The sequence below is a fragment of the Schistocerca nitens genome, chromosome 2 (genome assembly GCF_023898315.1).
Source record: "Schistocerca nitens isolate TAMUIC-IGC-003100 chromosome 2, iqSchNite1.1, whole genome shotgun sequence".
Taxonomy (NCBI): Eukaryota; Metazoa; Arthropoda; class Insecta; order Orthoptera; family Acrididae; genus Schistocerca; species Schistocerca nitens.
Window position 1 is genome coordinate 32,022,179 of NC_064615.1, and position 15,212 is coordinate 32,037,390.

At 42.8% G+C, this 15,212-nt stretch overlaps 1 protein-coding gene across 2 annotated transcripts in view; it reads left to right on the forward strand.

Annotated features, from left to right (window-relative positions):
- LOC126235691 (leukocyte elastase inhibitor-like) overlaps nucleotides 1-6,285 on the forward strand; it is a 161,822-nt gene extending 155,537 nt beyond the window's left edge. For both annotated transcript variants that reach the window (XM_049944432.1, XM_049944431.1), the window contains exon 5: nucleotides 5,573-6,285. In XM_049944432.1, coding sequence (XP_049800389.1) covers nucleotides 5,573-5,810 — 238 coding nt within the window. In that variant the 3' untranslated portion in view covers nucleotides 5,811-6,285. The remainder of the gene's footprint in view (nucleotides 1-5,572) is intronic.
- The last annotated feature ends 8,927 nt before the right edge of the window (nucleotides 6,286-15,212 follow it).

Below are 15,212 nucleotides of genomic sequence, written 5' to 3' on the forward strand. Positions count from 1 at the left end.
GTCGCTAGCAACGTCGTCGTACAACTGGGGCGAGTGCTAGTCCGCCTCTCGAGACCTGCCGTGTGGTGGCGCTCGGTCTACGATCACACAGTGGCGACACGCGGGTCCGACAGGTACTAATGGACCGCGGCCGATTTAAGCTACCACCTAGCAAGTGTGGTGTCTGGCGGTGACACCACAATCTCAGACTCAGAGTTTGTGTATGCGCACAGCAGAATCATAGACGCCCCACTTTCATTGTTGCTCGTACAGCAACCGCGTTTGCTTCTACAGTAATCGATTATTCTTATTTACAGATGTAGAGACACTATATAGTCGCACTAAGCTGGAAGTGAGCAGTCGTTCTTGTCACATTGCCACGTTCCAACTTGTTTTCAGTCATCCACTGTCCAGCGACGTCGTCCTTTGCACCAACTTTAGCGTCGCTTAGCACTGACTACAGAAATACGTGGTTTATAAGGAGCTGCTCGTCCACTGTGCCCGATTCTTTTTAACCCCCTACGCACAATTATTGTGCTAGCTGAACTGCTGGTAGCTCTTCGGAACTCATGAGTGATTACTTACTTTGATTTCTTGTGATTTTTTGCAAACACCGTCTGCAATGCTCGCCTTCTCTTCTCTGTCAGGGTATGAGCTCTTCCTGAACTTTCTTTACCTCTCACTGTTCCTATGCGTTTCCACTTAACAATCACATCACCAACAGTCAGCTTTGGAAGCGTTTATAATGGTGGAAACCTCCCTGCTGTATTTGTTCCTTGGGTCATATCCATTGATGAGTCCACGTTCGAAGTTACCGAGCTCTCCTAATAGACCACTTCTGCTCTTACTGCTTCTCTACTGAAAACATAATACTCCCCACCTCCTATTCTACTGGTGTGTCCACTTCTCGTGACATCTAATGCTCAATTACACACTACGTGGTGTGTCCGGATGCTGCTGATTGGATAGTGTACATCGGCAAGCATGGCAGAGGGTAGCTTTTACTTACTATTACTCATCCTCTTTCCTGTTCCACTCGCAATTAGAGCGAGGGAAAACAACCGTTTATATGACTCCGTAAGATCCTTAATTTCTGTTATATTGTCTGTACGTTAGTGGCAGTAGAGCAGTTATGCTGTCAGCTCCAAATGCCTCAGTGCCGCTTCGGGAAACCAACCTATAACACTCTGCTGCAGAGCGAAAATTCATTTTAGACAACAGTTGTTGATTTCAAATTATTGACGGCCCTTTGTACAGAATAAGAGCAGTCTACATATACAGCAAATACCCGTAAAACGCAATGTGCACTCATACTGGCAAACTCAGCCCACAACCGAAACACAAAATGCCACATCATAAAATATCATAACCAACTCACAAGCAGAATTAGTAACATGGTTAAAAATATGTTAATTAACACACCCTTCAAGACATTTGTTGTTGTTGTGGTCTTCAGTCCTGAGACTGGTTTGATGCAGCTCTCCATGCTACTCTATCCCGTGCAAGCCTCTTCATCTCCCAGTACCTACTGCAGCCTACATCCTTCTGAATCTGCTTAGTGTATTCATCTCTTGGTTTCCCTCTACGATTTTTACCCTCCATGCTGCCCTCCAGTACTAAATTGGTGATCCCTTGATGCCTCAGAACATGTCCTACCAACCGATCCCTTCTTCTAGTCAAGTTGTGCCACAAACGCCTCTTCTCCCCAATTCTATTCAATACCTCCTCATTAGTTATGTGATCTACCCATCTAATCAATCAGCATTCTTCTGTAGCACCACATTTCGAAAGCTTCTATTCTCTTCTTGTCTAAACTATTTATCGTCCTTCAAGACATAGCTAAATAGAAAAGAAATAAAAAATGTTGTCTTTGGCCTCATTTCCACAACACCAGTTTTCCTTTAAGTCATCAGTCTTCTGATTGGTTTGATGTGGTCAGTCATTAATTTCTCTCCTGCTTCAAACTCTTTGTTTCAGAGCAGCACTTGCACTCTACATCCTCAATTATTTGTTGAATGTTAACAGAATCATCCGCCGGTTCTTGGTACAAAAACATTATTATAAATGAAAAGAACCAGTTTGCTTTTGTTCTACAATATTACTTTTATTATGTTAACCAGTTTTCGGCTTACAAGGCCATCTTCAGACATTTACTGAGTGTTGTCACCAAAGAAGTTACAATGTTTGCTAACAACATTGGAAGAGAAGTAATACGTATAGACTGAAGCAGAAGCATACAGTAAGTCACATCTTTGACAGTGTGGTGGTAGTACAATGAAGAAGTAAAAAATTGAACAGTAAAAAAATAAAAATGCAGTGGACAGAAAAAACTTTAACACAGAGTAGGAACAGCATGCCTACATAACAATTTCTATTAATAAATAAAACTAATAAAATGAAATAAAATTAGTACTTGACAAGGCTACATCAGGAGGTATAAAGCATGGAGGGTGATACACAAACCAATTAAAAGAGGAAACAATTATCAGTGTAACTACAGAATACATAAGGAACTTAAGCAATGTCAATAAGATTAACAGAAATAAATGAATGCAGGAAAATGGAGGCGTTTGAGGGAACATACAGTAAATGCAATCTTTGAGAGTGTGGTGGTACTGCACCTTAACATTACCAATATATTCAAAACTGTGGCTATGTAACAGTGACCAGAGGGCATTAGTGCTGTTCATGTTTAGTATTGTTACCAGGCCTGACGGTATATAAGCAGCGCGAACAGCGTCAGATGTTGAGTGACCACAGTAAAGGCCACTGAGATTCCGCATACTCGTATGAGACAGCGTTATCAGCATCTGGCAGAGTTCAAAAGAGGCCCCAAAGTGGGTTTCCATTTATCCAGCTGGCTTAGTCATTCAATATCTAGTTTTGTGGCACATTCAGATGTGACATTGGCCTGGTGCTGGACTGCATGGGAACGTAGGGATATGCACAATCGTCATCAAGTTTCTGGTCTACCACATCCAACCACTGCGATGGACGTTTGCAGTACTATGTACCAAGCACACGTCCTTTGTCGTCCTGTGTCACTTGTCGAAGACTAACAGCAGCTATACCAAAGAATTACCGTCCGTGCATAGGCTGCTATTAACACCACAACACAGATGGCTGCATTTGGAGTAGTGCCGAGACTGGGATGCTTGAACTTCTAATGAATGGCGTTGCATTGTCTTCAGCTATGAATCGCAGTTCTGCACTACCTTGGATGACCATCGTCACAGAATATGGTGGCAACCTGTTGAGAGGTTCCATTCTTGTAATTTTTTGGAAAGGCACAGCACACTCTTTGGTGTGGGTCCATCATAGACGTCAGCTCCATCCCAACGCCAGCTTCCAAAATATCTAGGGCCAGTTCTGAATCAGGTTGCTTCAAAAGAAGGTACAATGGCTTTATGACACCCGTCCGAAGTGGATGCATCCTGCCCAGAGAGAGTGCAACTTCAAGAATGTGGGCTCACACAGCCAAGTCCTTTGTAAATTTGAGTCCATTTTGTAATCCCTGAAATAACATCACATATATTCTCAAACTGCGAAGTTCCATTTCGTTTTCCTCGTCCACTTCTGGATGCTCCACTTTTTTGTCAGGCGGTGTATATTGTTGGCACCATCGTAATATGTCAGTTTCAGTATTTAATTTTTGTACACCCTGTATGCTCCTGAGACCTGAAGGCAATTGTCATAAATTTATTTGATAAATATTTCGTGTACTTCTTAAACAGAAGATATTGAAAGCGAATTCACAACAATTTTAGAATTAAAAAGTATACATGGTTTTCAGGGGTGTCGATTGCAATGGACACTTGCGTTGATGAAATATAAGTAAGCATTAGAAATTAAGTCAAACATGTGAAAAAAAGTACTTTACTGGTAGTTAAAAAATACACTCTTATTAGACAGATATTACTTGTACCATACACCGATCATAAATTGTAAAAAATTACAGGAATTGTGACAATTTTATTTCTGATGACACTCCAGGAAACAGCTGTTGTGCGATATTGGGCAGATGAAGTTGAACAGCCTTGCCACTTTAATTTGGTTTTCTTCATGCAGCCAGGGTTCTTACACCTCACGCTATTTTTCAGCTCCGTCATTTCTGGCAAATGAGCTAAGTAGGTGAGTGTGGTTACGAGAGCAATAGTCTTCGATTTTTCGGTGTAGACTCCTCATCTTCTCCTTCAGAATGCTTTTACCTTGGCCACTTAACAAACAGTCTGAAATTCTTAGTTTAATATCAGTATACTGTAGGATACTCATCTTTGCCAGATCTATGAAATGAAAATTAGTTTTTACGATCGGCTTTCTGGTTTTGGTGTGGATTCTGTGAAAACTGATGATCCTGCCAATAGGGGCTATGACATCCATATTGTAGCAGCCGATCACTGCTGGATGAGGAACCTGTATGTCCCATCTTTCTTCGACCTTCTTTTACACTGATCTATGGACTGCTTCCCAGTCTTGGTCGAAGCAGTAATGACTAGTTTTTGGTCATGCCATTTTACAATAGATATCAGTCTTCTCTTACTCTCTTGTCAACAAACACTCGTCCTTAATTTGCAAGAATCCGATCTGCCAACAGATGGTCTGCTCTGCATATTCATGAGCTCATAATTGCTCTAGAAAATTATTGTATTAACATAGTCCCTACTTTGCTTACAAATAATAATAATAATAATAATAATAATAATAATGTGACATATGATGCAGTTTAGCAACAGTCACAACAAGAACTGTACTAAAAATTAGTGAAAATGCCCTCCTCCCCTCCATCTACCCCTCCTACCAACTTTGATCCTCCCTCCCTCTTCCTGTGTTTGTTCCTATGGGCACCCTCTCTCCCTTCTCTCCCCCTTCCTTCCCTCCTCCCTTTCTCCCCACTCCTCCCCCGGGCTTTCCCTACCCCCACGCCTCCATTCCTCCTACCATCTCCTCTGCCATTGTCATCTTTGCTATCCCCTCTCCCGCCCCCTCCCCCTTCTTCCCCTCTTGGCAGGTCCCCGGACTCGCACACGCTACGCGGACATTCGGGCGCCGGAGATCATCGCCACCAGTTTCTCGTGTGTGTGCCATCGTGTTTGTGTTTAGTGTTCACCGTCACGCTCCTCCGTTCACCTGTGCCGTCGAAGTCGTGAGCGTTGGTGCGCCGTGCCGACAGTTTTTAGTGTGTTTTTCGTCGAGTGTGAACGGCTTTGTGTTTTTTGTATTCTGTGTCTACTGTCTTTTGCCCGCCAATTTGTTCAGTCTTTTCTGTGTCTTCTATGTATATTTTCAATGTCAAGCCTCTGGCTGAAGAGCGGCGTAGGATGCTGCTGCCAGCCTACCTTTTTGTAAAAGTGTTCAAATGACAATAAAGGGGGAAAAAAAACAAGTGATCGTAGTGACAATTTCTCCCGCCAGATGGCTGCACCATAGTGCCAATTAAAATGGACGACAGATATTGCGAGGGAAAACGCAGAATCTTTGATAGCGGCGCTACGTTTTGAGAAACTCGCTGGTGTGTGTGTGTGTGTGTGTGTGTGTGCGTGTGTGTGTGTGCGTGTGTGTGTGTGTGTACATAGACGTGCGTTGCTTTGCGCAGGGGGACGCCGCTGTACGTGGGCGACTTGCTGCACCGCGTGGTTGTGGACGTCTCGGAGTCCGGCACGGAGGCGGCGTCGGCCACCGTGGCTCTGGTCACGCTCTCTGGCCGCGCCGAGGAGTTCCGCGCCGACCGGCCGTTCCTGCTCGTCATCCAGCACCGGCCCACCGGCGTCATCCTCTTCTGGGCCAGCGTCGTGCGGCCCACGCCCAACTACCCGCTCAGCAGGAGGCAGTGACGGCGCTCCCGGCGGCAGGGCCGTATCGTTCTGAGCCCAGCTGCTGGTCTCGAGTGACTCTGCGGCGCTTGCTCTCTGTCCTGAGATCCTGCTAAACCAGCGACTTTCTTGTCTCAGTCGACTACTCGTGGCAGCTGGGTCTGCAACAGCGCTCCTGGCGTGTCATTCCAGTACTGTCCCACCTGTCACGAGACGACGTTTTCGTTTAGATTAGATTAGATTTACTTTCATTCCAATTGATCCGTAGTGAGGAGGTCCTCCAGGATGTAGAACATGTCAGAAAAACAACAATACATGACAAATATTTACAACTAAAACAAATAAGCTCTTGTACTATTCCACAGGTCCCAAGCGGAATGATCGTCATTTTTTAATGAACACTATATGAAAGAATCATTTTACAAATACTAATGCACTGAACTTAAAATAAAGAAGTTTTTTATTTATTTATAAGGTAATAAACGTGTAAAACAAGTACTATAATACTTATTTACAATGAACGCATTACTGAAGTGAAATGGTGCAGAAGTTAGATTGTACTTACACACACACACACACACACACACACACACACACACATATATATATATATATATATATATATATATATATATATATATAATGAACACATTACTGCACTGAAATTGTGGTTTTACTGGGAAATTCATCAATGGAGTAGAAGGAGTTGGCCACCAATAAATCCTTTAGGCTTCTCTTAAACTGAATATCATTGGCTGTTAAGCTTTTTATGGCTGCTGGCAAGTTATCGAAAACGTGTGTTCCTGAATAATGCACAACTTTTTGTACAAGACTAAGTGACTTTAAATCCTTGTGAAGATTATTCTTATTTCTAGTATTGGTTCCATGAATTGAGCTGTTGGTTTGAAAAAGTGATATATTTTTAATGACAAATTTCATTAAGGAATAAATATATTGGGAAGCAGTAGTTAGTATCCCTAGCTCCCTAAATAGGCTTCTGCAGGACGTTCTTCTACATCTACATCTACATCTACATCCATACTCCGCAAGCCACCTGACGGTGTGTGGCGGACGAGATCACACCACATATCTCTTACTGCACGTTTTTGTGCCCGGAAAACTTTAGCTTGGCTTGATGAATTATCCCAAAAAATAATCCCATATGACATTATGGAATGAAAGTAAGGATATTATGCCAGCTTTTTCATTTTTATGTCCCCTATGTCTGACACAATTCGCATTGCAAATAGAGACACGTCGGCTCCACAATTGTGTATGCTCTGAAGTTCGACAGCTGAACAGTGAACATCTTGCTATTAGGGACCGTCCTCTTGAGAAGGAGCCGAACTAAAGTAACAGAATTAAGGAACTACCACTTATAATAGAGTTTATTAATCACCGAAGTGAAATTCATTGTCGATGTTTAATGTTAGAACAAATCGACAATGTATTTCAGAAGGTAATGCTCTCTTAAGCATGTTTCCAACACTCAGCGTATATGATCAAAACACTAAACTCTAACACATTTATGTTGTTCATGAAATAACATAAATCAAAAAATTCGAGACAAGACGATCATTGCGTTCATGGGAAAATGTTAGCAGTTCCCTACGGAATCAAGATTCTATTCATGTGTGCACCTCTTTGTCCAAATCAAATCAACGGCCACGAATGTCTGTCTTCAGTACTCCAAAAAACATGGGAATCGCATGGGGGAGAGACCACGGCTGTACGGAGATTGTGGAAGGTCTTTACACCGAAACTTCTGCAACGTAGTCGCAACCACCTTTGCAGCATTCGTTCTGTTCGAGAATAATGCCCGTCCACGTGTTGCCAAGTTTGTTTCGACTATGCTACAGAAGTTTCGCTGGGAACCCCTTCCACATCATCCTTAAGTCCCCATCTCTCCCTGTATTTTTGGGGCCCCAAAACAACACATTCGTGGCTGTCGATTTCCATCGGACGAAGAGATGCACTCCTGGGTACAATCATGGTTCCGTAGGCAACCGCAAACATTTCTTCATGAAGGCTTTCACCCTCTTGTCTCATAGTGGGATTAATGTATTTACAGTTGTAGCGGTAGCTTTGGAAATAGTAAACAGTTTACTTGCTTTTTTCCATCTGTCTCGTTTTTGTTTGACTGCTCCTTATATTTTTACTTCATGAGCGCCACAGATGTGTTGTTAGATTTATTAGTATGTTAGCCACACGCGCTGAGTGTTAAAATCCCATTGATGAGACCATCGTCCCTCTACACGTATTGTTGAACTTATTGTAAACTGGTTGAATGCTACCACTTATTACTGGACATTATTGACTAAAGTCTTACGCTAAGTTCTCCACACTGCTGTGAACTACAATAACAGTAAAATTAGGGCCCAATCACTTCAGACCATCAGCATTTATTAGCTCAAGAAAATATATCAGACGAACACATCACACAAAATAGAGAAAGCAGTAAGTAACACCTTATTACTTTATCCTTTGTGTGCTGTTTACCAAGTGCAAAAAAAATCAGAAACTATTTTTTTCGTGAAACAAATCTGAGTTTTCATTGTTAATACATTTTTCCATCAAAAACGTTTTTAATCCGTTTATATTCTCATTTCTGCGTAGTGTGCGTTTTTTTCCTTGCGCGCGTATTGTAGCGCCTAAATAGCTTTCTTCTTTCAGATATTTGATCTCTTTTGTGGAAGAAGACCAGCACGAACATTATGGAGTCTTTTCAACGTGTAACGGAAAGAAAGCAGACAATAAAACAAAGATAGGGAAGACACATGAGTGAGCACGGCGCGAACTTGTTAACTACCGCTTTTAGCACACGACGCCACAGCCCATGTTTTCCGCATACTCAGGTTTTTAGAACTGTAGATTTGGTAAGTCAGCTGGTCATTGACGTCATTAGCCCGCTCACGACGTGGTTGACAGCTCATTGACGCACACGCACGTAACGCAAACTGCCCACGAGTAGTCGATTCCGGTCAAAAAGTCGCTCGTAAAATAGGCCCTATGCCTTGTTTGCGCTGGACGCATAGAGATCTGGGATGTCATTTGTTTGAGTTGGATAATACAGTAAACATTATAACTCTGTTGCAGCATCATTCATGAATTTTTCCTCTCTCCTAATTGCAGACGACACGGTCTTGTGACTGTCTGTTGTTTCAACTTGTAGAATGTTATACAAGGTCCGTTTAAAATCACCTAGTATCTCAGGTTTAATCAAGTTTTACGTACGTAGGTAATAACAAGCTTGTCTGATTCCATTTTTCAGCTGCAACACACATTGTTGTTTATTTAATGACTTTTGGTTGTAAAAAGACTGTTACAGTGGTTCTCACAATCTTATTTGTTATATCTTACAACGTGCTTGATGTTATCTGTTGCATTAGGAGCTATGGTACATTACACACTCTTAAAGGCATTTTTGCATTAATTAAAGCGAATGCTTGTTTACATTGCGATCAAAACAAATAATTTTGTGGCGAAGTTTTCAGAACGTTGTAAAAATCGCTCTTAAATTTTCAGATCCATACTTATTTATTTTTCGCCATCATGGGAAAAGGGATACTTTGCTAAAACCTCTGGTTTGAAGACTGGAATTAATAAAACTTGCAACTCTGAGTATTTTTATCTAAAACTGTTTCAGTTGTGTCATCACTGTTGATAATATTTACATTACGTAAATATTCTACGACGTTAGAATTGCTTCAATGTTATTATGATTTCTGTCGTTATTTTCAATGTAACTTTCATACATATTCTTATATATATATTTTGGCTATGTTTTACTTCTACACCAAAATAAAATTAGTTTCCTTTTTAACAGAAATTCGTTACAGAACACTTTAGCTGGTAGCGTTCCATATTAACACATTCTCACGTGGCTGCAGAAGTCTTTTGCAGTACATTCATATACAATGAAGTTAATACCACGACTGGCGAATACCGACGCTTCATCTTCACAATTAGTTTTACTTTTATGGTTTATTTCAGTCAATAACAATAATCTACGCAGACTGTCGTGACATGGTGGCTTAAATCTCCTTTCGGACGCTGGTTGTACTTCAAATCTTGGCGACAGCCGGTTCAACGGCGGATATCAAGGAACCGCCGCGGCGATGTCACGTCGTAACAGAGAAAAACAGTGGCATTAGTTATGTCAGACACTTCTCTGTAATAATAAAAAGATCAAATTAGTATGTCGCTAAATGCTCGTCGCTCACGAGGAAGACATTGCGCAGTTGGTAGCTGCGCTACAGTATACAGGTGACTTTTCGACGTCGAATATAAATTAAGTCTTAAGAAGTCTTTTCTTTTCTGAAGGTGTATGTATGGAGTGCAGCTTTGTGTGGAAGTGAAACAAGGACGATAAGCAGGTCATACAAGAATAGGACAAAAGCTTCTTAATGTGGTGCTACAGAAGAATGCTAAAGATTAGCTGGATAGATCGAATGACTTATAAGGAGGTACTGAATCAAATTGGGGAAAAAGGAATTTATGACAAAAATTGGCTGAAAGAAAGCCTGTGTTGATACGACTCATCTTGAGGTATGAAGGAGTCGTTAGTTTGATGAAAGAAGGGAATGTAAGGGGTAAAAATTCTAGAGGGAGAGAAGGGTTGAATACAATAAGCATGTTGAAGTGGATGTGGGTTGCAATAGTTATGCAGAGATAAAGATGCTTGCACAGGACTGACTTGGGTGGAGAGCTGTATCAAATCAGTCTTCGGAATAAAAACAATAACAACAACATCAAATCAGGCTTCAGACTGAAAACAATGTCAACAACAACAACGGAAAATTAGACGACATACGGATAATGTGAACCAAGCGAAAGAGGGCACCAGCTTTCCAACGCCGCCCTTGCTCCGGGCTAGCCCTGCAGAGCTGTACTTTTCCTTGTACAGAACGCGAGCTTCACGCACGCCTCTTCTGACGCCTGCACGCGGCGGCCTGTTCTGGCCTCAGACGTTCACCAAAGGTCGTTTCTACTAACAAGTATCCTTGTCGTTGCCCGCCCGGTTAGCTGATCGGTCTAACGCACGGCTTTCCGCGCGGTGGATTTGTGTCGAGGTCCGGGGAGCCGGCCAGTCTGTGGATGGTTTTTAGGCGGTTTTCCATCTGCCTCTGCGAATGCAGGCTGGTTCCCCTTATTCTACCTCAGCTACACTTTGTAGGCAATTGCTGCACAAACAAGTTCTCCACGTACGCGTACACCACCATTACTCTACCATGCAAACATAGGGGTTACACTCGTCTGGTGTGAGACGTTCCCGGGGCTGAAAGAATAGTTCGGTGTGGGGCGGCGGAGGGGTGAAGTGGACTGCGGTAGTCGTTGTGGGGTTGCCGACCACTGGGGCTGCGGCGGGGACGGAGCCTCTCCGTCGTTTCTTGGCCCCCGGTTGAAATACAATGGAAAACGATTTTTGTCGTTAGTCATTAATCAAGCAGTTTGGGAAAGAATAAACCGAAGACAAGTTTCCAATTGTATTTTCTACAGGCGACGTTCCTGCATACGTCGAAAAGTCACCCCATATGATGGTTTCTGCAAGATTTGACATATGAATCGTTAGAATAGTATGTCAACGTGAATTACTTTGCAGATTTAAGCATTTTTCCTTGGTAAACGAGTAGCTCAAAGTAGCAGATCAATAAGAGAACTGCTGCGATAATTAATTCGAATCAAGACTGTGATTCATTTCATGAGCTTTGGCGAGTCACAAAAAAATTCTAAGATAGCGTTTCTCGTCTTTAATCACCGTACGGTATCGCCAAATAAGCCGCGCGGGATTAGCCGAGCGGTCTTGGGCGCTCCAGTCATGGACTGTGCGGCTGGTCCCGGCGGAGCTTCGAGTCCTCCCTTGGGCATGGGTGTGTGTGTGTTTGTCCTTAGGATAATTCAGGTTAAGTAGTGTGTAAGCTTAGGGACTGATGACCTTAGCAGTTAAGTCCCATAAGATTTCACACACATTTGAACATTTTTTTCGCCAAATAACGGATGTCCCTGATGACAGAACTATCAGTGTGTGTGTGTGTGTGTGTGTGTGTGTAGAGGAGTACGCAGGCGAACAGACGTCTCAGTTGCTTATTACAAACAATGAAATAAAGAAACTGTGACTGTGCATGTCACCGAATAGAGGAACTTTCGGAGTTTTATATTCGCACAGACTCTACACCTTACACTCAACATGAGCACCACGGCATTGTCGAGAAGCATCGAAACGGTAGTACATTTCATTCTATACACCAAAATAACAGGTGCCTGTTTATTGATTCAACATCTTCAACAGTTCTGTTTCTCAGATCTTGAAGAACAGCTACCAGAGGTGGGACGAAGACTCTGTCTTTTATGTACCCGAAAGGAAAAAATCGCAAGGTGTGGCGTCTGGTGACCTGGGAGACCAAAAGCAATGAACAAGCTCTTGTCGTCCACTTCTTCCAATCCAATGTTGTGGGAGAACGTTCTTAAAATAACGCCGCGCCTGAAGGTGAAGCGAGGCGTCGTTGTCCATAGAAATGAAGTCATTGAAATTTTCGTGAAGTTGAGGAAACCATCAATTTTGCACCATGTCCAGATATGACAGCCCTCTCACAGTTTTCTTCGCAAAAAACGGCCCATAAACTTTGTAAGCGGAAACGGCACAAGACACATTCTCTTTCGGTGGGTCTCGACGACCATGCCAGGGTTTTGTGACTCCCAAATTCTTACATTATGGTGGTTTACTGTAGATGAAACATCGATTCGTTCGTAGAAATGAGTCTTTCGGAAAAAGTGTCCTCTGCTATATCATGGAGAACTGAAATACAAAATTCGTACCCTCTGCTATGATCGCCAGGACGCATTTGGTGCAGTAACTGCAACTTGTAAGATTTTATACGCAGGCGTCGTTTCAGAACGTGCCACACCGTTGTTTACGGAAGTTGAAGTTCCTCACCCACCCGTCTTGTGGGGCCTAGGGCTGAATGTGAACACATCTCGGATACGTTCGACATTTTCATCAGGCGTACGTGACCGACCAGCGTTCTTCCATTTGCAGATGCAACCAACTTTCCATAATTTGTCATGCCAGTCATAAATCTGTTTGTGCAGAGGCGGCTTCTTGCTGAATCGACAGCGGCGTGCAGGCTGCACTTGAACATTCGATTGACTTCGCGCAAATTCCAACACACAAAATTATTTCTCTTGTGGTGTAGTCGGCACATTGCTGTAAACGAACAACAGCGCAGCTCTGTCAAAACTTTGAAACTTCCTCCATCCAGTGACATGCGCGATGTTGTTCTGCCTGCAATAAACAACTGAAATCTGGTCTTTCTTTTTGAATCGCCTACTAAAGGATTCTCTGAAACACTCAAAACACCATATGGAATGCCGACAATACGTCCGCTTGCATTTGTCCAGACAAGTGACAATGCGTGATACATTGAGTGGTTAAAAGGCATTCCGGGCACTAGCAATGGGCAGAGTGATAGCGTACATAAGTTAGTACGGAGTTAATTCCTTACGTGGCAGTACTGAATGCATAACTGTCGGAGGATGTGGACCTGACTGTGCAACATGACTAACGGTAACCAGTCCCACAGCTGAAAAAGTGTCTCTTGATGATCAGCAGTCATATACACAGATACTCCGCAAGCCACCTTGCGGTGCGTGGCGGAAGGTAACATGTACCACTACTTGTCATTTGTCTTCCTATTCCACTCGCAAATAGAGCGAGGGAAAACCGACTTTCAATATGCCTCCATATTAGACCTAATTTCTCGTATCCTGTCTTCGTGGTTCTTAAGCGCAATGTACGGGGTGCTCAAAAAGTCTCTGCGCAGCGCAGTATGATTGTTAGCCGCGCTTGCCGTATGAGTGTTCGCCTGCCTAGGTTACTTCCCTTCAAGCGGACTCTCCCAACATTCCACTATTTCGTTTATCTCAGCCAGAGTCAGTAGTATCGTTGGTGCGCGTCGTTACGTGTTGACGTGAACGTTTAAGTTTAGTTCCTTTGTTCGTTTCTGTAGTGGACTGACAAGGCAGCCAGTCCACAGTGACGGGTAACCGAAAGGCACGCGTACACACACGCCGACTGGCGTTAAGTCTGAAACAGGATACGTGATGAAAGCTATAAAGAAAAGAACGGAGCTTCTCGTATACTTAACTTTAATTCATTGTGGTACATTTCTCTTGATAATACAAGTGAGACTCTCTCCAGATATGGTTAATGCGCCTTGCTAGGTCGTAGCCATGGACTTAGCTGAAGGCTATTCTAACTGTCTCTCGGCAAATGAGAGAAAGGCTTCGATCAGTGTAGTCGCTAGCAACGTCGTCGTACAACTGGGACGAGTGCTAGTAAGTCTCTCGAGACCTGCCTTGTGGTGGCGCTCGGTCTGCGATCCTGACAGTGGCGACACGCGGGTCCGACATGTACTAATGGACCGCGGCCGATTTAAGCTACCACCTAGCAAGTGTGGTATCTGGCGGTGACACCACAGTTTCGTTTTTGTCACTGTTAAAATGCTAACCATTGAAGAACCTGTGCTTTTAGTTGAACAAGTTTCAAAGTTGGCGGTAAATACACAGTTTCAGTTCGTCAAACATTTAATTCAGTTTTCCCAGAGACAACACTCCCACATCGCGATACTGTGCGAGATTTGACTAACAAATTTCGAAGTAGCGGTTCAGTGATAGATACACCGAGAAGTGTCGTCCTAATGTTTTGTCTGAGGATAAACTACTCAATATTTCCGATACAATGTCCAAGAGTCCGATCAAGTCAGTAAGAAAACTCGTCCAGAATATCGATGTTAAGTGTCGGAACGGCCCACACAGATGTAAAGAAAAAATTAAAACTTTTTCCATATAAAGTGACAGCCGTGGAAGAACTGAAAAACATTGATCATGGCAAGAGACTGCATTATTGTCAATGGATCAAAAATTTCGGTCAACAAAATGGGAGGGATATTCTTAATGAAACGTTTTTCACTGATGAGGCGTGGTTTCATTTATCCGGATACATGAACTCGCAAAATTCTCGTATGTGGAGTACTGCAAATCCATTGTGTACTCATGAGGAACCACTTCATTCTGTGAAAATAGGAGTTTGGATTGCAATTTCTAGACGTCGGATTGTGGGTCCCATATTTTTCAACGAAACTAAACGCATAACGATACTGCAGTGATATTCTGTACCCATTCATAGGAGAACTTATGTTAAGTGAAATACTAAACGGTTATTTTCAACAAGATGGTCAGCCGCGCATACAGCTCGCGTTTCAATGTTTTTCTTCTGGGGCGCAGCGAAAGCAAGTGTCTATGAAAACCGTCCAAAATCCATCGATGAATTGAAAACTGCAATATCCACTTTCACTGCGTCTGTTACAGAAGAAATGTTACAGCTTGTGTTTGGAAACATGATTAGACGAATTCAATTGTTTATTC